At 41.1% G+C, this 23,599-nt stretch overlaps 1 protein-coding gene and 1 long non-coding RNA gene across 6 annotated transcripts; one reads left to right on the forward strand and one right to left on the reverse strand.

Moving 5' to 3' along the window:
- Nucleotides 1-667: 667 nt before the first annotated feature.
- Nucleotides 668-1,602, forward strand: LOC137882513 (uncharacterized). Its single transcript, XR_011103959.1, has 3 exons — nucleotides 668-805; nucleotides 914-1,047; nucleotides 1,519-1,602. It is a non-coding gene; the product is annotated as an uncharacterized lncRNA (long non-coding RNA).
- LOC137882512 (G2/M phase-specific E3 ubiquitin-protein ligase-like) lies at nucleotides 1,548-10,597 on the reverse strand. 5 transcript variants are annotated; one of them, XM_068724854.1, is made up of 13 exons: nucleotides 8,910-9,322; nucleotides 6,762-6,967; nucleotides 6,277-6,506; nucleotides 5,700-5,800; nucleotides 5,403-5,572; nucleotides 4,948-5,142; nucleotides 4,675-4,761; nucleotides 4,318-4,571; nucleotides 4,112-4,237; nucleotides 3,107-3,247; nucleotides 2,855-2,963; nucleotides 2,074-2,172; nucleotides 1,548-1,641 (listed from the first exon to the last, which is right to left on the reverse strand). In XM_068724854.1, the coding sequence occupies exons 3-12, from the start codon at nucleotides 6,487-6,489 to the stop codon at nucleotides 2,114-2,116; spliced, it is 1,455 nt and encodes a 484-aa protein (XP_068580955.1). In that variant the 5' UTR covers nucleotides 6,490-6,506; nucleotides 6,762-6,967; nucleotides 8,910-9,322; the 3' UTR covers nucleotides 1,548-1,641; nucleotides 2,074-2,113. The 5 variants fall into 5 exon arrangements, with proteins under 5 accessions (XP_068580955.1, XP_068580954.1, XP_068580953.1 ...); XM_068724853.1 differs by lacking the exons at nucleotides 1,548-1,641; nucleotides 2,074-2,172; nucleotides 8,910-9,322 and adding exons at nucleotides 2,250-2,751; nucleotides 10,421-10,597; XM_068724852.1 differs by lacking the exons at nucleotides 1,548-1,641; nucleotides 2,074-2,172 and adding an exon at nucleotides 2,250-2,751 and having other exon boundaries at nucleotides 8,910-9,318.
- Nucleotides 10,598-23,599: the final 13,002 nt, after the last annotated feature.

Here is a 23,599-nt window from a genome sequence, read left to right on the forward strand (position 1 = left end):
CGTCGTCGTCGTCGTCGTCATGGTGACGTCACGGCCGGCGCTCAGTCGACTTTCTGTCTGTGTTTCCTGAAGGACGTCTCAGGAACCAGGATCCACGGAGACAAACACAGAAACGTCTTCAGTCTCTCAGAGTATGGAGGACTAAAAGTGCCAAAATGAAATAAATAAATACACCATCAAATAATTACTTAAATGTGTAATTAAATAATTAAAATACCAATTATTTCAATATTGACATTTACATTTCACGATTTACATTTACATTTCATGATTTACATTTACATTTCATGGTCCTGTGTTGCAGTGCTTCATGAATCGTCAAACTGTCAAACTCGCCCATCAAAGTCAGTGGGTGGGGCTAACGCTAATCTAGTCTGATCCATTGCTTTGGTCTGAAGTAGAGCACCTGGATAGAAAAAATGGAGGATCTTCATGAACTTTCTAGGGAGTTGGTGAGAGAAGTTTTAGAGTTAGCAGAGGATGTGGAAGCAGGATCTGCTGACCCAGAGCATGTAGCGAGTAAAGCAGAGGAACTTATTGAAGTTCTTGGAGTTATTTCCGCACTTTCCGACCAAGATATTGACCACAGAGTGACTGCAAATTTAGAAGAAGTAGTCCACCGCTTCTCTGGTACCAGGGTGCACCAGGCCCAACACACAAGGGAACCGGGGCGTTTGGCGTATGACATACCGAGTGCAGTTCTGGAGCATCAAGTTCTTTGTGGATTACCCGCTGGCCAAATTGCAGCGATTTTCGGAGTGTCAAAGAGGACCATCAGGAGGCGTATGAAACAAAACGGTTTAAGGTATTTGGACTAAATTCATGATTTTTCAGTTTATGAATTGCCGGTCTCATCCCCTCAGAAAGGATATTACGTTTAAGGTAACATTACTTGATGTTTTTGTTTGTGCAGAAAGACAGACCTCTATTCAGCTGTGAATGATGAGGAGTTAGACCGTATTGTGAGTGAAATTCACAGAAGACATCCAAACACTGGCTACAAGCTAATGCGTGGTCATCTGAATGCAAGAGGTGTGCGTGTTCCAAGTGAGTATAATAATATGGGCATTATTTACATTTATTTTTAATGCGGAGCTCCGCCCTTTTGAAAGGTTAAGGAAGCCCGCTTGTGAAAAGACGTCGCCCCTGAGATGCAGAATGTATATTATAGAAGAGAAACACATTTCAGGACCGCTGACTTGTATCATCAGAACAGACATGTCCTGTGATTTTTAGCCTCCTATTTAATAGAGGTGGAACAATAACTGACAGTAATGTTCTCAGCATCCGGATGTGCCCCCACCCCCACTGTAAAGGGTATAATATAATCATAGAAAAGTGTGTGTCGTGTGTTCTGACGATACAAGTCAACAGTGTAAAGTTCGAGCATGTGGGATCTTTTATATAATAGAGGGACAATGTCTGACACTACAGTACATTTTTGAGGCTGTGGTGGTTCTGTAATAGTTTACTGTCTAACACACATCATGTCTTTTACTATTTCCTCAAAATAAGTAGCTAGTGAGTGTGTGAATCCAGACAATGAAGTCCATCTTTTCGCACTGCACCGGATCTTCCTTCCACTAATTCAGCAAAGCCTCGACTCCTTCCGAGATGCTTGGAACTTTCATGGTCTGAGGACTGAAAGGAATCAGTCACCACAGCAACTCCGGAGAAGATACAGAGAGCAAGGACCTATGGATGATCCTACTGAGGTTAAAGAATGATCAACTTTAAACACTTTAACTGTCTGTTTCCCCAAAGGAATTATGGGACAAAATATTGTGCTAAATGTGCTACTTTAAATGAAACAGGTTATAGTCTCTTCAAAGTCTCCTGAGCTTTCAAAGATCAACCTCTGTGCTGTAGTTTCTACAGTGCATACTATGCACAACTGTATTATTTTACAAAACTGAATTGAATAGGCAACATTTAATTTCTCACCGACTTGGTGACCAAAAATAACAATCTTAACTACCTTGTGTAATGACATGTCAAACTAGTTTTAAGTACAAGATTGATCATGCTTGTCCTCCATTCAGGTTCCTGAGTATGGGATCGACTGGAACGGACCTCACAGTCTTCATGGAGGCACTGTGTCAGTCCCCGAGGTTCAGCTGGCCCGTGAGCTCTCAGATGAAGAGGTTGCCATTTTGCCAGCTCCAGGAGTTTCTGTAACCGATGCACTTAGATTATATGTAGAGACTGTGCAAGTTTTATCAAGAATCATAGCAGACTGATGTCCAACCCATGCTTTTATTTAGCGTGTTAGAACAAGCAAGGATAAACTGAAAAAGTTTGCTTTCCTTTTAAAAAAAACTTCCTGTCTCATTGTCCACAGAATGAAAACCTGAATGCTGTACTGTTTACATTGAAGGTGCAGAACTGTTTGGTTCAGTAAATGGAAAAAATATGTAAAATAAAACAAAAGTCAACTACTGCACAATGTGTTAATGTTTTCAAAGACACTGAACTCGTGTCAATTGACCTGACCTACTGAACAGTGCATGCAATGACATCTGTCTGAGAAAACTCAAACAAGTCCAAATCCAGTCTGTGCACTATTAATGGCAGAGACAAGTGCTCTTTCAAAGTCCATGTAGGTTTTGAAATGAGCTGGCAGCTTTAGTGTTTCGAAGCATGTGGAGGATGTAGGAAGGGTTCCCCCAGAACTCTCCACTCTCAGTTCAGGAGGAAGCATCTCCCAGCCAACCCAGAATGTCAGCAGCTGGGCCAGGGTACCTGATGAAGCTAAAAGTCATAAAAAAAAAAAAAAAAAAAAAAAAAATGTATCCACGAGACATAGAAGCATTTGTAAAGAGAGCAATACATTAGCCAAATAAGGTGTTTATACCCGTTTCAATGAACATCCTTAGAAAGCCAGTGATGCGGCACGTGGACTGTAAGTCAAAGTCTTCATCGTCACTGTCCTCAGCTGGCCATGTGATTTTTTGTAGGAGCATCTTAAAGAACACAAAAATTGTAATTATTTTAAAAAGGGAGAACTTATTTTGGTGAAGGAATATGCAGATCACATTCTTGGTAAATGGAAAATACACGCAACTCATCAAATTAAGTCACAAATATAACTAAATTACTGACTTACCCGGAGTGTGAACTGCATTTCAGCCATTCTGGGGAAAAGAAGTGGGACAACATCTGACCTAGATGTCAGCAGGGGCCATACCTTCACATCTTTCAGTCCCTTTCTCAACTGTTTAATTTGGCGCATGGTCCTCCCAATGACCTAAGAGACAGACCCGACCCATATTACAGCCCAAATCCTCAACTCAAATTTTACAAAAGTTGGCACAGTAGGGAATATGTTCATAAAAGCACAATAAAGTACTTTATAAAATCCATTCAAATTCTAATACAGAATATATCAACCCTTTACAAGACATTTACACATAAAATAATGTATGCCGCTATTTAGATGTGTGTTTTCCTGGGATTTCCCTTCATTTTGCAACAAATCACATTCTACCTGGATAACAAGTTAAAGATAGTGCTAGTTGTCCTGTCTACAGTCCCAGTTTGCCTGTGATTGAGAATATGGGGTGCTTCATGCACACTTGACAACACCGTTCTGCTGTTGCTCGAATGTTTAAAAACTGTAAATGAAAGAAATTAACAGTGGTGAACTCTTGACTGTATCAGCTTTTCACAGTAGGTTATCAAAAAGCAAATTCACATAACCAGACACGTGTTGTTAAGGTGCTCTCAATGTACTGTAGTGTGATTTTTTTTTTGTAAAGGATTACATTTTGTTTTTTATGATCTTTTTTCCTGTGTCAACATTTGTGAAATTGGGGTTTTCTTAAATATGCCACTGTCCTATCAACATTTGCAGGAGTGAGAAATGTTGTAGCAGTTAAACTGTATATACATTAAATGGTGGTTTTGAATAACTTTATATTAGCCCATGGCTATGGGCAAAGATTAAATATCATTAAGTATTCATAGCATGAATTTCACCACTCAAATTTGACCTTTTCCATCTCTGCCAGTGCTAACATAACAAGCCAGGGTTCACAACACTTATAATTATAACTATATAATTTCAATAACTACAGCAATGAATTCTGTCACTTAACCAGCAGAAACTCACTGCATGGAGTAGAAGTTTGTTATGAAGCCATCTCCGATTTGTTTTGGTGACTGCCGGAAGATCCCAAGACATGGAAAGATCTGAAACTGTGTCCTTCTGTTCCGGTGTAAGTTCATCTTGTTCAAGCTAGAATCGAGACCATACAAGTTATTATATTTGCCCAAACAATAATTTTTGCAAGACAAAGTTTCTTTTATGATACATACCAGTTTTATGATACTCCTGATGTGCAGATCAGGGCAGTCTTCTGTAACAACAGTTGCCATTTCAGGGTCCCCATTGAACAGTACATGAATTACAGCAGGACTTAATCCTGTGACATGGGGACCGTCATGCAGAAAGCTGTGGGTCAACATCCTTCCTGCAACCTGGAAGAGGTTGCTTTCAATGAGTGCCTCTGATGCTGCTGGAACAAGATGGTCAGGTTCACCCTCAAATAGCAGTGTTCGGCCCATTCCTCCTGTAAAGTACCAAGAGAGCAGGGGATAAAGTCACAACAATTAACCACTTAAACCATTTTTAAAAGTGCATCATATTAACCTTCAAAATAGTAAGAGACTTACCAAGGTCTAGACTGAATCCAAACTGGAGTTTGGATATCACTGTTGTCATGAAGTAGCGCATCACTCCCTCTCCGACAGCAACATCACCTGAAATAAAATACTGATAATAACACAGTGGAAAAACAGTCGCTGACTAATACAGGTAACTGGATTAGGTAACATTTAACAAGCAAGAAAGGGATTCCATTCTCCCATTTAACAATTCCATATAAGATACTTGAGTGGTACAAAACTTTACTGATACATTTATTTTACAAACTTTATGTTACTTACCAGCAAGAGTGCAATGAAGTGGACATGCCCATTCTTGCTGCTGTTTGTAGAATGAAAGCAGATCCCGTTCCCTGTCCTCTTCAGAGTCCCTTACATCCATCTTCATTCTAAGTGGTTTCCCTGTTTCATGTTCCTTTAGCAGCTCCTCTTTGAAAGCTTTGGCAGCTTGAGCTGGTTCTTTAATAAGCTTCCATTCTAAACAAACAACAACAATAAAGTTATCTATTTCAGAGAACATGTTGTGAGTTGGCATGTTACCTGCAGATACAGATATCCTCTGAGTTTACAGAAAAGGAGGAAAATTCTGTCCATGTCACAGACAAAACGTGAGACCCAACATCTTCACAATCTGTCACAAAGCTGAGCTGACATAAAAACAGCATTCTGAACAAAATCTAAATACATTAACAGTTAGAATATATAACCTATAGCAACTCTATTGTGATGACACAAACCAGTGTCTGCTTCGTTGTAATCCAACTGCTCGTTGACCATCACTGCTGGTACTACTGCACCCTCAGCTGATGCTCCAGGCCTCACTGGACTGTCACTGACTACAGTTGTCTCAGTATCATTTTGTTCACTTTGACCTCCCTCTTCTCTTTCTGATTCCTGCACCAGTGTCCTTGAAGTTAACAAAATTAAAATTATGGTCATACTCCCTTACTTGTGTGCACAACACTCTAAGAGAGACATTTTCCAAAAAAAAAGAAAGAATATGCTACCCTTACATTGCTTTAGGAGGTACATACCCATTGCAGCTCACTCTGTGCAGCCTCATCTCCGAAAAGGGAACTTCCGTTTTACAAGTGATGCAGGGGATGACTGGACCAGAGGGAGGACGTGAGCTGTCCTAACAACAACAAAAAAGGCTTTTAATTAATGATTAAAAGTCACCAGTAAGCTTTGTTTTGATTATGTATTAACCCTTGTGCTCCCCTTGGTACATTTTATGTACTTTTCAATTTAAAAAAAACAAAAAAACAAAACAAAAAAAAAGATAATTTTGCCTGTGTTAATTGTAGTGAGACAAAACTTTCAAAGGTTTTCAGTTTTTTATCAAATTTTAAAATTCCAGTGCTCCATTCCATACTGTTTTATTGAGGCCTTTTTCTGTAGCATTTCTGACTATTGCTTGGCAATCGAACTCATGACATCTTTTGTGTTTTTATCATTTAAAATATGAGTTCATATTCCCAAAATGGCATTAAAGGGTTATTTTTTAATAAACTGACACTGCTCAAAAAATAATAATGCATTAAAAATCAATGTTGTTGTCCATTAATGACATATCCAAGGGTGTAATAATCAAACCACCAAAGGTATTACCTGTTGATCCTGCTGAAGTGGCCTTATGTAAATTGTAGCTTGTCCAATCATCGTCGATGGATCCTTCAGATGGCCAATTGTGTATCCAGTGCTGGGACACTGAATCAATGTCAGATGTCGACTGCGTGTAGATCCAACAATTTTTAAAAATTCGAAGCCTCCCCCTTCTTGGAGCTTTGGAAACACTTCCATCAATTTATTTGTTATGACCATGGGATCATTGTCATTCCCTGGAGAAAAAAATAAAAATAAACCATAACTCATATTGACTCACCTAAAACTAAGCAAATAAGCCTGTGATAACTAGGCATATTATTCACACTATGAAAAGCAATTAAGTTTGAGTCAAATATGAACATTTATATACATTTAACAATATTTATGACTATAAAAAGAAATGCCGAGTAGAACTGCAAATAATTTCAACGAGCCACAGGCAGTAGAAACTTTTTTGGGTTTTGGTAACTGCCTAGTTTAGCACTGACCTGAAAATGTCACTTTTTGCTCTCCAATCCTGAAGAAAGAAGGTCCGCTCTAACCAATACGCTTGGGACTACATTCGCCTTGTGGTCAGCCAAACAACAGACAGTGTGTGTGTAGCTTCTTTGGCTAATTAGGACTTGAGCTCGTCTTCTCGTCATATTCCTTCTGGATCCACCGTTATATGGCGCAAAGAGCCTTGCAACCTCGGCTGCAACAAAGATACAGATAAACGTCACAGCTCAATGCCTCAACTTCTATCTTGGGATGCTCAAGCCAGCTTGAGTATAAAACTAGTTTTATACTCAAGCTGGCTAGTTTTATACTCCACCATTAACAATGAACGTATTACACACGAAGCATAATGAGCCTACCGCCTCCAAAAACATTTTCGATTAGATCTAATTTAACTCACACCTTTGTCCCGAGTCATTCATTAGTGAGAAAGGGCACTGCGGTCAAGTGAGCCGGCATCCGCGGAAAGTCGGTCACGTCAGCCGGCGTTTGAAATGTAATGCTCGTCTATTCGTGGCGCTACGGTACGGGTGCTTAGATAGCCCAAAAAGCCCGGAAATAGACCTATATTTTATCAATAAATTGCCCAGTTTGTTAAAAAATAACCATTTTGTACATTATGTGAAATCCAACAATAATAAAATCTGAAGTTACACTGCTGTACTGTCTTTAATTGAAAAAGGGTTCGAAAATTATAATATTACCTAATAATAATCTTTGATCTGTAATAAAAACATTTCCTTCATTGGTTAGGTAAAGTTTCCATTGGAGTTCTGTTCATGATGACCCCATATATGTCCATGTCAAATGTAATGTAATTTGAGAAAATTAAGGGTAAAGTTAGCTCAAATGGCATTCATATTAATAAATTCCCCATATTTGACAGGTTATAAAATCAAATGCATAAGAGGTTATATTACACTTTCACTGCATTGTTGTTCATGAGGTCCTCTACTATGCCCATGTCTAATTTCATGACATTTTACTGTACAATCTTTGAGATAATTAAAAACAAAGTCAGCTGAAATGACATTTTGATATTAATAATTTCCCCATATTTGACATGTTATAAAATCAAATCTATAAAAGGTTATATTACACTTTCACTGGATTGTTGTTCATGAGGTCCTCTACTATGTCCATGTCTAATTTCATGAGATTTTACTGTACCATCTTTGAGATAATTAAAGGCAAAGTTAGTTCAAATGGAATTCATATTCATGATTTCCCCATATTTGACATGTTATAAAATCAAATCTATAAGAGGTTATATTACACTTTCACTGCATTGTTGTTCATGAGGTCCTCTACTATGCCCATGTCTAATTTCATGACATTTTACTGTACAAGCTTTGAGATAATTGAAGGCAAAGTCAGCTGAAATGACATTTTGATAATAATGTCCTCATATTTGGACATTCTGTCACATAAACAGTTCCTAAAGAGGTTATATTACAGTTTCAATAGATTCTTGTTCATGATCACTCCGATTATGTCCATTAATGTAATTTTACTGTAATGTTTCGATTGTCTATATTGAAAATCTAGACATTAAGCTTAGTAAAAGCCTTGGTCTTTTGTATCATTTAGGACATATATAGCTCTACCTCCCTCCTTAGTGTAGTGGTGTTTAAAGGCATTGTTCTAAAACTAATGGATTTGGATTTGGATTCAGTTGGAACACATGCACATTAATTGCTTTCTAATTGTCAAGTTTCAAAGAAAAACTTTTAAAGATAAAAACACAACATGAAATGCAAAACATATCTCACCACCCTCTTCACACAGACAGATATAGCAAGAGGGCATATACAAAGACACAAAAAACATAACAAATACTGTATGTGGATTTAATTGTTGCACAAACAGCATTGCCTCAGACACCGGCAGCGGTTGAGAGATTAATTAAGAAAACCTTGCAGATGAATGCAGAAATCACGTAATGGAAATGCTACTTCCAGCGCGTCAAATACAACACTGACGACTGTTTTATGAAATAAAAAATAAAAACAAATGTCGATAACAGCAACAGTTGCCCCAACCGGGAAGTGCCACTACTAGCTGACGCTGCCACGAATCAAGCTAGCCCTTGCTGTGATTAGTAGCACACCCGGCTAACATGAAATTACTTAGCTTACCTTGGACAGGTGTACGCGATGAAGCGGCAGGGTTCTGCTGCGACTGAGCCGCCGGAGCCGGAGGAGTTTTGCTCAGAGCATCTTCTATTAAATTAGTTGCTTCTCGCAGCAGCTCCGGGCAACTTTTAGACATTTTGTCCTGGCGGTCTCAACGTTTGGGGTTAGCAGGACCGACTTGGCGGTAAAGTTTAGTTTAATAGTTATCTAAACCAACGTAGAGGCGAACAGCGCCACCCAGTGTATTGGAAGTAGCTCTGCATCGATCCATTATCTGGAATTGATTTGTCTTGACTTGATGCGCAGGGTAACCAATCAGGCGTTAGGATCCGCCTACCAACTTTGATGGGCGAGTTTGACAGTTTGACAATTCATGAAGCACTGCAACAAAGGACCATGAAATGTAAATGTAAATCGTGAAATGTAAATGTAAATCGTGAAATGTAAATATAAATATTGAAATAATTGGTATTTTAATTATTTAATGACACATTTAAGTAATTATTTAATGGTGTATTTATTTATTTCATTTTGGCACTTTTAGTCCTCCATATCAGAGCAGCTGCAGACGTCATCACTTCCTCTCCGTCTGTCAGTGGACACACAACATGTTCCTCTTTAGAACCCAGGAGATCCTGATGCTTCATTCTAGAGCTCACAACTGTTCAGCTTTCACTTTATAGATACATGTGTCACAGCTCCATTCGTTGGGTTTAAACCCTGTACTATTATATCATTTGTAGAATTACATTCCAGTGGTGGCTACAAACGTTTTCAGTTTATTCATGAATAGGATTTTATTTAGTGTCATTTTATCCTCTGACATCATTTTTTTAATTTAACCTAAAGTACTAATAAAACTACAAAAGTCCACTTTACGTGATTTCTTACAAAGTGAACGCAAAGACGTGAAATTTGCGTCATTTACGTAAAATGTTAAAAACGTATACTTGAGCGGGAGACTGTCGTGACGCAATGACGCGACAGCCAATCAGCGATGAGCTTCTCCTCCTGACGTCACTGACGTTGTTGAAACAGAAATGGAGGAGAAAGTATTTAATGATAGTTTTATGATAGTACTTCATATTTGTACACAGACCGGAGGTTACTACGTGTATAGTTATATGAATACACCATAAATGATCTACGGTATACAAATAATGACGTAACTGCTCTATTTATGCATAGATAGCATTATTTTGACTGTTGACGGTACAACGTTAGCATGTAGCCTAGCACTGAGCGATCCACACCATTCTTGCGGACGGACGTGACTACGCATTAATTCAGACTTATTACTAATAAACATCATAATGTTGTTATTTCGGCTTCTTTTGTATCCGTTTGAGGCAACAATTTAGTCTAAAATACTCCATTTAATAAGATACTAGAACCAGATCAACAGAGTGACGTCAGCTACAAACACACAGAAGGCTAATGCTAACGTTAGCTTCCTCTCAGAGTAAAGCTAGCTTCAAGGTTTCTAGTCAGAGACGCTCAACGTGAGCTCTTACCGAACACCGGAAACGAACCGGTGGGTTGGTGAAGTGTACGGTTTCTCACGAGCTGCTGCAACGGTCCGCCGGTGTTACGGTTTAACTAGGGACCCTGTTAACTGGCGACCTTCAGCCGAATGCGTCTGTTGTTGTCGTAGTTACGGCAGCTGTTGTAAATAGGCAGAGAACACGTAGCTGTCCTCGTGAATGCCGCATTGATTAGTTTTGCATTACAGTGTCAAACCTTCTCATTTACAGTCTTTGGTCAAAACAGACCGGATTCCACGTTGGAGAGTCTTTTGAGAAAACGAGTCCACTCGAGTTTGAAACGTCGCGTGTTGTTTGTGTTGAAACAGGAAGAGAGCGCGTTGCTCTTCCTTTGAAATAATAAAGTTGGTAAAAAAAAACACATAAACGTCTTTGGAGCCTGTTTTGTTCAAACATGTGTCACGTAGAAGAACTATGTAGCACAGTTAAAATAAGACAAATATATGTATAGAAATATAAATAAATCATATTTACGGGATTCAAACTCATATTGTGTGAGGGGAAAAATGTCGGTAGTCGGAGGCACTACCACTAGACCACCACCAACCTAAAGAACCATTTCGGAGACTAAAATTAAACAACGTACAACACAGTCAGTGGTCGCTCTTCAGAGCAGAGGACACCAGATCAACTTGTGACCACACTGCGTGTTTACCATGGAGCACTCTGTCCTGTACTTCAGAGGCATGTTAAGAATATAGCTGGTTTCAGAAACAAATGGGCGCCTTTTTAAAATCGGACAATTCAAAACGTCTTTGTGTCGCTGCAAATTAATGAGACAAATGTTTGTGATGTTGTCATGAGGTGAAACTACACAATGTGGACATAACGCATCAGAGCAAACAAGAAAAGTCATAAAATGAAGAATTTAACCAGCCAAGAACACAGATGTGAAACAGTTGAGTTAATTTGAATTTAATAAGTAAAATACATAATCACATTTAATTTGACTCACATAGCATCACACTATGTAATACATGATGGGACTATTTGTGTCCAACTTATTGACCAGGTTGAATGGTTGTCCTTAAAACTGTATATTGTGTGGAAAGCCGATGGCCTCTCTCTAAACCTTGGCTCGGTTTCTTCTTCTGTGCCCACCATATTACATAGTGTGATACTATGTGGCTCTGCTCTGAAGTACAGGACAGAGTGCTCCACGGTGAACACGCAGTGTGGACACAAGTTGATCTGGTGTCCTTTGCTCTGAAGAGCGACCGCTAACTGTGTTGTACGTTCTTTGATGTTAGTCTCCAAGACGGTACTTTACGTTGATGGTGGCGTAGTGGGAGTGCTTCTGACTACCGACTTTTTTCCCCTCACACAATATGTGTTTGAATCCCGTAAATATGATTTATTTATATTTATATATATATATATTTGTCTTATTTTAACTGTGCTACATAGTTCTCCTACGTGACACATGTTTGAACAAAACAGGCTCCAAAGACGTTTATGTGTTTTTTTACCAACTTTATTATTTCAAAGGAAGAGCAACGCACTCTCTTCCTGTTTCAACACAAACAACACACGACGTTTCAAACTCGAGTGCACTCGTTTTCTCAAAAGACTCTCCAACGTGGAATCCGGTATGTTTTGACCAGACTGTAAATGAGAAGGTTTGACACTGTAATGCAAAACTAATCAATGCGGCATTCACGAGGACAGCTACGTGTTCTCTGCCTATTTACAACAGCTGCCGTAACTACGACAACAACAGACGCATTCGGCTGAAGGTCGCCAGTTAACAGGGTCCCTAGTTAAACCGTAACACCGGTTAACGGTAACAGTAACACACATGGACACGCCCCCTTAAGGCTGCGTTCAGGTACGCCTCGAGAATTCCTTCTTCTTCTTCTTCTTCTTCTTCTTCTTCTTCTTCTTCTTCTTCTTATTTTGTTTTTATACGGCGGTTGACATTCATCTTATTGGTGCATTACCGCCACCTTCTGCTCCGGAGTGTGGATCAGAAAATAGACTTACAATCTTTACCCCCAAACAAAACAAAAATTAAAAAATTAAAAATAAAATAAAATAAAATAAAGGATAACCTTATCCCTGCATTTTCATTCATACCGTGTAAAACCTGTGTTCCTTCAGAACGCTAACAGGACCCTGTGCTCAGCACTCCTCTCAGTGAGCATTCACCAGCTCCACTGTGTAAACGAGACTATCAGTTGTTCTTCTGTTGATTCTGGTTCCTTTAGCTGCTGTTGCTCCTGTCTCAGGTTTCTTCGCACCGTCCGTGTAAATCTGTGTATAATCACTGTACTCTTTCATTACATAATATTCAAATGCACTCATCAAATCAACTATACCTTCTTCTTTTCTTTTGACATCTAACAAAATCTGTGCTGTACTAGTATGTGTGTTTAGTTTTACGTATGTGTTCATATTTCATTCACATTGTTTGATTAGTTAGGATATTTTGTATTAAATTCCTTTATCACAAGAGTAATTAAAATACTTAAAAACAGGAATAACTTCTTAATAAATAATATAAAATTAATAAAGTCCTCATTTAGAAAATTAAGAACACTTATGAAATAAGCAAAACACAATTATTAAGAATAATCTTTAGTCCTTATCCTTAATTACATAATATTGTAAAATCTTAATGAAAAAGGAAATTTCGTTAATTACAAAATCAAGTGAAACTCATGATTTAAGCCAAATCCTTTATTCCTTTTTTTTAATTCCTTAATTACAAAATGAAGTCAATTTACGAAGTACAAACATTTGTTAAATTCTTATGAAATGAGCAAAATCCTTGATTATAAAAAGACAAGCTAAATCCATAATGACAATGTTTCTATGAAATAAGCAAAACCTTTAACTATGAAAAAGTGTAAATACCTTGATTGCAACATTAATGAAGTACAACAATAAGCGAAATTCTAATGAAATAAGTAAAATCCTTCATTACAAAACTAAGCAAAATGCATTTGATTTAAGTAAAACACTAATTATAAAAAGCAAGCAAAATCCTTCATTATAGCATTCTTATAAAATATCAAAAATCCTTAATTAGACAATTAACTACAATGATTAAGTACAACAATGAGCAAAATAGTAAAAAATTCTGAATCTCAAATAAAAGAGTTTTTAGGGGCTGATCACAGCGGGACGTTGTTCATATTTGTATTATGATTATCTTTTAGATAAATGTTGACAAAATGTTGCTCACTACAATAAAGAGCCATGTGAACCTCAAGGGAGGCTGAAGTGAAGTCATGAAGCTCATTCTATGTTTTAAAGGACAAACAGCAACAGATTGTCAACATTGAGAATCGTTCTACAGAATGTAGAAGTCAATGTTTCATGTTTATTCTAATATATCACATTAACATTGATCCTGATAGTCTTTGGTTTCTGCTTGGACTCTGGTAAACCTGCTCTCAAGTCTAGATTTAAATGAAACTTTATATCTGTGACGTGTTTTTAAAGACTCATGTCTTCAGCAGGAACCAATGGGCTTGGAGCTGAGAGCCACAGACAGGAAGTCAGAAGGTATGGAGAGACCAACACATTGTTGAGAGGAAGAAAGACAGGCTGTAATAATGTGATATCATATTCAGCCTTCTTGTTTCAAGGGAACATGCGTATCAAAAGGAGCTGATGGTGGTTGTGTGGTAGAAATCATCTGGATGTGAGAGGAGCTCCTTGGAGGAGCTACTCTGCTCCCTGAGCTCCTTCTTCTTCAGCTGCAGGAACACCCAGGTTCTAATGATCCAGCTCAGTGTTCTTCAGTCTGCACGGCATCTGCCCCCTGTTGGCCTGGAGAGACATGACAACACAGTCCTGTCTTCAGTTCACTAAACACAGAGCGAGAGCTTCATTTCAGTCGCTGGTCTATACAACAGACGTGTGTCAGTACCTTACAGTAGAAGTAAAGGGCAACATTCACCACCAGCAGAGTCAGCGGCAGGACGATGGCTTTGATGATCAGAGGTAATGGATCTGAACAAACACATGGACAGTCATCACATCACACGACATCATGAGTCCAACAGCTCCATTGACCCTGAAACCTACAATCACTGACACACATTAACACGTTAACGACTGTCTCAGCGTTTGGTCTCCAGGATCAGCCTGGTTCTCTGAGTGAGGTATCGGAGCACACCGCCCTTCTTGATTCTGATAGGTGGAGGAACTACACTTGAAAATGGCGAGTTGGGGGCTGAGGGGTGTTATGAGTGATGTGGTGGCAGTAGAGTTTTTGTGATTGGTCACGTCAGAAGGTGCTTCAGTTCTCAGAGAACCAGAGTTATCCTGGTAACCAAACCTGCTCTGTCCTACAGTAGATTGTTAGCGGTTGCCATTTATAGACTGTTTAGGTTTGGTTACTATATGACATGTGTAACACAATGACAGGAGTCAGAGTCATTCCAGAAACAACAACATGCATGGACTCTGTGGTCAGCTGATCATCTTCAGTCAGTTTGGACCAACATCTTCAAACCTGCATGTAGACAGTCAGCTTACCCAAGACAGTGATGGAGAGCAGACGGCTCTCAGAGGAGAAGGTATGATTAAAAACATAGAGGTGATAAACACAGCTGTAGCTTCCTTGGTGGGCGGGCTCTGCAGCAGGAAACAGGAAGTGGGCAGAGTGATTGACAGCTGGCTGGGTGTAGTTGTGTGCTGAGTTGGAGGAGGTGAAGGTGAGCTGGAAGGAGCCTCCTGGGTACTGTGGCTGGATGGAGCAGGAGACGGTGAAGTTGGAGCGCCTGAGCGCCTGAGCCCCCTGCTGCTGGGCCTCAGAGACCCCGTACATTGAGGAGGACACAGAGATGATTGGCTGAAGCAGCAGGTCTGTAAACACAGAGAGATGAGGAAAGTTCAGGTTTACCCTCCATTGAACAAGATGGACCCTGAATAAGGATGTGATGTCACAGGTCAGACAGACAGACAGACAGACAGACAGACAGACAGACAGACAGACAGACAGACAGACAGACAGACAGACAGACAGACAGACAGACAGACAGACAGACAGACAGACAGACAGACAGACAGACAGACAGACAGACAGACAGACAGACAGACAGACAGACAGACAGACGTGTCCTCTCAGGTGGAGCTCAGCAGTCTATGGAGGCTTTGAAGCTTCCAGGAACAAGCCCACCTCTCTACACTTCAGGATGTTGTTGTCCTGGTTACAGTTCAGTCCAATGGAAACCCACTGACTGTCACTGTGACAGAGGAAGGAACATACGGGAAACGTTGCTGTCAGAGATGATGTCATAGATAATGTTACTGATGGCCTTACCTGAGCAGGTGAGATCCACAATGGAGAAAGAGGAATATGATCTTGAACAATCTCTCAGAGCAGATCCAGAGTGAACACAGTGAGAGTAGATCATCCACACAGATTTCTGTGAGAACTCCTCTCTCTGTCTGATAGAAACAGCAGAGCCACAGTCCAGATCTCTACAGGCAACAGCTGCTGTCTTCAGGGTCCAGTCAGAGCCATCTACTGGTCTCCAGTCTCCTTGATGTTTCACCTCCAGTGTTCCTGCACAGCGACTGTCTCCTCCCACCAACCTGACAGGTTCTGAACAGAAACAAGAGAGTCGTCAGTAAAAGAACAAAGTGAGTTTCAGTAGAACAGAAATGAACCAGATCAAAGCTGCAGCTCCTCTTCTACCTAAGCAGGTGAGTCCAACAGCTATACCAGGTGAGCAGGTGTTTCTATCTGAGCCTGAGCTTCTACAGTCCAGCAGAGCAGACTCATGGCCTCCACACTGGAACTCTTTGGTCCACATTGGAGCCTCCACTTCTCCATAGAGCGCCCCCTGGAGGACTGAAGGATCCCACAGCCAAGCTCCCTACAGACCACCTGTCAGGTATCACAAAACGACAGACAAGAACCCAATAGCACGACACAGAAAACAGTTCAGGTGTAGAAACCGGGTTTAATAACCAGCAGATGTCAAACCAGGTAGTAACCCGCGTGGCAAACAAACCCAGTGGGAGCAGGCAAAAGAGAAGGTCCAAAGTCCAAAAAGGCAGGTCAATACACGGATAATCAGGATCAGAATCGGAATGACAGGTTGCTGGATAGCAAGGGAAACACACTAGACAATCTGGCAGAGAACTGAGGGAAATGGGCCGGTACATATACACTGAGGGGCTGATTGCTGATGAGGAGCAGGTGAGTATGGAGGTGGGGCAGGCCAGGTGAAATGAAATCAGCAATTAGTGCAGAGCGGGGGGGAGTGGCAGATTCTGAAATGACATGAGAGTTAGTGTGGCAAAACAGGAGACAGACAAATGAAAAACTAAAGCCTGGCTGAAGTTGTGACACCACCTCTGCATCCTGCTGGTCAAAGTCATCTTCACACACTGAGGTCCACCACTGGTTAGACTGGTTAGACTGGTTAGACTTCACCTCCAGTCTGCCTGAGCACAGACTAGTCCCATTCACCAGCCTGACAAAGTCTGGAGAGATGATAGAAAATGAAAGAGAGAGAGAGAGAAAAGACACCAGACACTAAACAACAAGATGTCATGAAACAATGATTCAGAGATTCAATTCAATAATTCAATAAGTCAATAATAATTATAATAATAATAATCAGTAACCAGCTAGCTAAGGTAGCTGAAAACACAAATATCAAAAGATCATGAACTTAACATATTTAGTCAGACTGGGAGGAGAATTCTTTTCATGTTTACTGAAATCTGAACAGCGTCTGTCTTGTCTGCAATGTGAGCGTGGTCTTACCAAAGTAGGACACTTTGGAGCTGCATTACCAAACGGAGCTCAGAAGCTCAGAGACGGATTAGTGCTACTGGGTTCATCATGTTGTGCTAACACAGAGAATGTTCCACTACTTCCTTTATTATCATGTAGAATTCACCAGCAAGCGTTATGGTGGAAGATGATCAACATGAAAGAAGGGAGGGATGTTGCCTTGAAGACTGTGAGTTGTGTTGGGACCAGGACTCTACAGAGAATGGTATTCTGGACTCACTTGGAGGAGAAGGGCTTTGAACACAGAGACCTACTGCTGCACACTGATGTAAGGTGGCTGAGCAGAGGAACATTGTTGTTGACATTCAGTGAGACTTTCTGAATCTTTCATCACATCCAGAAGATGCACAGCAAGAGGACTACCAGTGGCTTCTGGATTCAGTGTTTGTGAAAGATCTCCCTCTACTGTTCAACGAAGGTGATTTAGAGCTGCAGGATTATGATGAACATGTCATCAACAGGATCAGTGAAGGAAACACGTTTGAAAGACACAACTGCTGTCAAGTAGGCTTCAACGCTGTGAACTTTCCTCACATGCAGACAGAAGTGAAACATCAGAAGAGCTTTACTGAGAGCTAAATAGTATCAGTGTTCCACCTGGACAGCTCTGCTGCTGAGACAGAGATTCTCTCACTGCACATTTACATTGAGATCAAATCAAGGGAAACACCTGGCATGAATGAAGAGTTATGGGACTTGCTGATGGAACACAAGTATCCACACCTCAGAAGATGTGCCTTGAACTTGATGAAGAAACATGTCTCCACTTCAGCAACACCAGGTGCTGAGCCAGTAGAGTTAAATGTGCTAAAAAGTCACATTTGAATGCAGACAATGGAGAATCTAATGATACACCGAATAAGGAAGAGACAGGTGAAGGCTCATGAAGGGATAGAGCACCTCAGAGAGTGTTTAGATTCCCAGGATGTAGTTAAAGAGGGACTGGACCAGAACATAGGAAGTAGATTGACACATAGATGATGTCACTGATGGGCTTACCTGAGCAGGTGAGATCCAGGATGGAGGAAGAGAAACCTGATCTTGAACAATCTCTCAGAGCAGATCCAGACTGAACACAGTGAGAGTTGATCATCCACACATATCTCACTGAGCACTCCTCTTTCTGTCTGATAGAAACAGCAGAACCACAGTCCAGATCTCTACAGACAACATCTGCTTCCTTCAGGGTCCAGTCAGAGTCATCTACTGGTCTCCAGTCTCCTTGATGTTTCATCTCCAGTGTTCCTGCACAGCGACTGTCTCCTCCCACCAACCTGACAGGTTCTGAACAGAAACAAGAGAGTCGTCAGTAAAAGAACAAAGTGAGTTTCAGTAGAACAGAAATGAACCAGATCAAAGCTGCAGCTCCTCTTCTACCTGAGCAGGTGAGTCCAACAGCTTTGCCAGGTGAGCAGGTGTTTCTATCTGAGCCTGAGCTTCTACAGTCCAGGAGAGCAGACTCATGGCCTCCACACTGGAACTCTTTGGTCCACATTGGAGCCTCCACTTCTCCATAGAGCGCCCCCTGGAGGACTGAAGGAGCCCCACAGCCAAGCTCCCGACAGACCACCTCTGCATCCTGCTGGTCAAAGTCATCTTCACACACTGAGGACCACCGCTGGTTAGACTGGTTAGACTGGTTAGACTTCACCTCCAGTCTGCCTGAGCACAGACTAGTCCCATTCACCAGCCTGACAGAGTCTGGAGAGATGATAGAAGATGAAAGAGAGAGAGAGAAGAGACACCAGACCCTAAATAACAAGATGTCTTATTTTTCTTAGATCTGTGACCCAGAATATAAATGTGTTTATAAAATGATCCCTAACATCTAGAAGAGATGGGGCTGGACTCTCTCCATAAGGAGTGTCCAGACTGAAGGACGGTGTGGAGATACTGACGAGCCCCCAGCTGAGCTGAGCTGCTCTAAGTTGTGTCCAGTAGGTCATTGGAGCCTGTTATGGTGGAAACCAAAGAAGCTGCTGGTGGAAACCAGTGAATAAGAAAGCTGTGAAGCTGAAGGAGGAGTCCTTTCAGGCTGGTAGCTGGTTTGCCCAGAGGACTCCTGAAGCAGCAGACATGGAGGTTTCATATATAAAGATATCTTGGTACATTCAGCACCTGATTTACTGAGGCAGCAGCTCATCAGACAAGTCTGCTGCCATTCTAGCTGCTGCATGTGTGTGTGTGTCCACCTGGAAACATTAGTGTCAGAAATGATGTCACTGATGATGTCACTGATGAGCTTACCTGAGCAGGTGAGATCCACGATGGAGGAAGAGGAACCTGTTGATACACAATCCTTCAGAGCAGATTCAGACTGAACACAGTGAGGGTTGATCCTCCACACAGATCTCTCTGAGGACTCCTTTCTCTCTCTGATAGAAACAGCAGAGCCACAGTCCAGATCTCTACAGGCAACATCTGCTGTCTTCAGGGTCCAGTAAGAGTCAACTACTGATCTCCAGTAATAGTAATCTACTGGTCTCCAGTCTCCTTGACGTTTCATCTCCAGTGTTCCTGCACAGCGACGGACTCCTCCCACCAACCTGACAGCTTCTGAACAGAAACAAGAGAGTCGTCAGTAAAGAAATTAATTTAATTAATAAAATATCAAACTAAACCTTGAGTGCTGATTCTGCTTCATTGGTTCTTTCTTTCTCTTTTCTTTCTCTATTCACTTGTTGAAGTGTGATTTCCTTCAGCCTGGAGTTCTGGAGAAATAGACACATATTTGTTCTTTTAAGTAAACATAATAGAAGTAGAAATGTATTTGCAATTTTCACCAAAAACGTATTGTGATGTTGTTACATTAATATTCAGACAGTTGAACCTGCATTAAAAAACAAGACTGTGTTTTAGACGTCTCCTTCTGTTTCAGCCAATCACAGAAGAGGAGATTAAAGGGTCATAATCTTTTGTGTCAATATGACAAACAGGAAATGTATTATTTTTTTAATTTAAATTATTAATAACAAGGGCTTCCCTCAGAAGTCAGAGCATCCCAAGGGGAGGGGCTAAAAACAAAGAAATGTCCAAAGTTAAGAAGACAGCAGCTCACATTTCCAACACACCCACCATGACATACAATCACAACAAGCATTGTGTTGCTTGAGTATACTTCAGTGTGAGAAGCTTTCAGACAGAAGCAGTCATTAGCTGAGAACTGCTGTTGAAGTTTCTCTGAGTACAGTTGTTTACAGGGGCGGACTGGGGGAAGGAAGTGGCCCGGGAGTTACTGTCAGACCGGCCCACTCAATACGCGGCGCGTTGCCCACTCAGTGCATCACACGGATCCACCAGTCAGTGGCCTACTGGTTAAAACACCCGTACACTTAACATTATTTTGGATGATTACAAAGAAATTACATCATATGTCATATGTTTTTTTTTTATAACATTTGGATCCACCAATTTGCCTGGATGGACACATGGGATAAAATGATACTGGCTATTGTAACACTCCAAGGTAGGAATAGTTTGCTAGATGAATACAGTGAGATGAGGTGAGGTGAGGCTGGTGAGGCTCTGACACTACATGAGTCACATTTACAAATACGTATATGAACCCAATAGAGAAGCTTCAATCACCATTCAATTGGCAGCTTGCACATTGACTACTGGTTGTTTTTCATATTTCATATCAGCATTCTTTACACACACATAGGTAAGGTACATATTTGATTCCACTGGGAACATGGGAACCTGCCCACCAACCTGCCTCCCACCGACCTGCCGCCGACCGACCTGCCTCCCATCGACTTGCCTCCCACCGGCCTGCCAACCAACCTGCCCCCCACCGACCTGCCCACCGACCTGCCCACCGACCTGCCCCCCTCCGACCTGCCCACCGACCTGCCCCCCTCCGACCTGCCCCACCGGGAGCGTGTCAGAAGGAGAGCGCTCTCCACCCGCAAAAATCGCGAGATCCCACAATAATGTGTGTAACAACCACGGATGTATAAAGAGAACAACAAACACATAAGAGGTTACTTCACCTGTCCGACGTTGAATTTCACCGTTTTTTGGAGACATTTTTAAGCTTAGATATTGAATCTTACATTTTTGTGGTCAAAGCAAAATATAAGAAGAAGTGAAGTGTAGAAGAAGAAGAGAAATGGTGACATATCAAGCGTGTTCCTCCTGTCAGAGACCACTTCACATTGACGATATGATCACCTACCTCAGCATGCATGAAAGTTTTTCACTGCTCATCAGAATGGAAAATTCATCACTACCAACATGCTTATATTTCAAATCATTTGTCCATGAAATGTGATATTCTTACCACACATTGGTTTAGGGGGGAAGCCATGGAGAAGGACTTCTGGTTGGTCTCAAGGAAGTTCTGGCAAACAATAAGACTACTCAGGAGCAGCACACAAGGTCCAGTTTTCAGTCAAGTGTGAAGCGGTTGGAATGAGAGTCGGCACCTACAAGGGAGGAGAACTGCTGTCCCTGACTCGGGGTATTGTCAAATGGTGGAACGACCCCTGTGAGGAACTCCGGATCCCGACCAACTCAACTCGAGGTGCAGCTGAGGGACCTCAGAATTGCTTCTCTGCTCTTTGCAGATGATGTTGATCTGTTGGCTTCATCAGGCCGTGACCTTCAGCACACACTGGGGCAGTTTGCAGTCGAGTGTGAAGCAATCACTATTACAGATAGCACCTACAAGTACGAAGCCGTGGTTCACAACCAGAGAGTGGAGGATTGCTCACCCCTAGATGGGAGTGAGTGACTGCCCAAAATGACCGAGTTCAAGTATCTCTGAGAGAAAACATTATTCACATAGTGCTTCTTTTCATCCAGTTTGCTGGGAACACAACTCAAAAGACTTTGATTGTGTGGAGGAAGAGCTAACACTGGGGGAGTTGTACTTATTATCCAATTTACTGACAATTCCTCTAAGTAGAGTTTTATTGTGTGGAGTAAGCAGGAATAAGAATAGTGTTTCCTCACTGTTTCGAACAGGGGACCTTTTGCCTGTTAGGCAAACGTGATAACCACTCCACTACAGAAACTGCTGAAAACCACTTTTACGCATGTGCCCAAGCTCATGCAAAATTCACACTTGATTGCAAACATTTCAGAAGCCAGACAACATAATAAGATAATAATAAGAATAGTGTTTCCACCCAGTTTCGAACGGGGGACCTTTCGAACGGGAGCCGAAAATAGTAAGGCTTAACTCTCTTAACTTTTCACATTCATTCTCTATGGTAGTTGTTATCACTACGGGTGTCATATATCTTTGGCCAAACAGACATATCAAACGTAAGTACGGCTCATTGTTTCTAGTACTAAATGAACGCTTCTCACTTGTATTTGTGGGTAAACTGTTTTTATGGTTTGTTTACGTTTTGTTAGCATTGTCAGGTTGTAACTCGGTTTGTTGTTCGCTAACGTAACGTTAGCACATCTAGGTTACGTATGTGACGTTGTGTTCATTTGCTGTATGTATGTAACGTTCTATTCCAGCATTAACAGTGTTCATTTTGAATGGGTAAATACGACTTTATATGTCTCTTATGGTTTCAAGTGCTATGAAAGGTGTGCACAGTCTATCTATCTATCTATCTATCTATCTATCTATCTATCTATCTATCTATCTATCTATTGTAATGGTAATATTTTACGTAGTATATATTTCTACTCAGTATATTGTATTCATGCAGAAGTCATTTTGCTCTGGACTTTGTTGAACTTCACCGTGTCTCTGTTGTGCAAAAGAATAATTCTCCCTTGCCTGTTCACATAGATAACTAACTGTGTTGTGTAAGAATGTTCCATGCCAAGGCCTTTGGGCCGCTGGTTTTGGTTGCTGGCCGTTTGTTTTCACTTGTTGTTCCATCAGTCTGAGACCAAAAGTCTGAGACCGAAACGTCTGTAACATCGGCCATCGGCCCCCACCTTTGCTCATTCTGTATAAAGAAAGCTTGTTCACTTTTTTCGAGGTTCTTCCTCACTGAGACTGAACTCATTCTGTTGTGATGACTGAACCTTCTCTGCGCAGAGAATAAATACTTAAAAGACAACCTGGTTTTTGGTATTATGTATTTCAGCATTAGAAGACTCACGCAAAGCGGGTATAGGATTTTTTTTCCACCACAATTGGCGTCACGAACAGGATCCCTTGCAAGATCGTCAGGAGCCAACAGGGATCGGTGAACTGGCCCTTCTGCCTCTGCGTACCTCCAGACAAAATTAAGAGAGAGAGGCCCGATCCCTGTCCTGGTCGTCTTCACTGGGATCCTGAAGGACCCGTTGAGTCCAAATAACTACAAATTCTCATTTGGTGAGTCGCTGAAATTATTAAAAATAATCGTATGACTGAAATTAATCCTGGAAGACCATATCGTGAGACTGAAAAGCAAATATGTCTATTA

This window comes from Cebidichthys violaceus, unplaced genomic scaffold (genome assembly GCF_023349555.1).
Source record: "Cebidichthys violaceus isolate CVI_PGR_0920_01 unplaced genomic scaffold, fCebVio1.0.p SCAF_32, whole genome shotgun sequence".
Lineage (NCBI taxonomy): Eukaryota > Metazoa > Chordata > Actinopteri > Perciformes > Stichaeidae > Cebidichthys > Cebidichthys violaceus.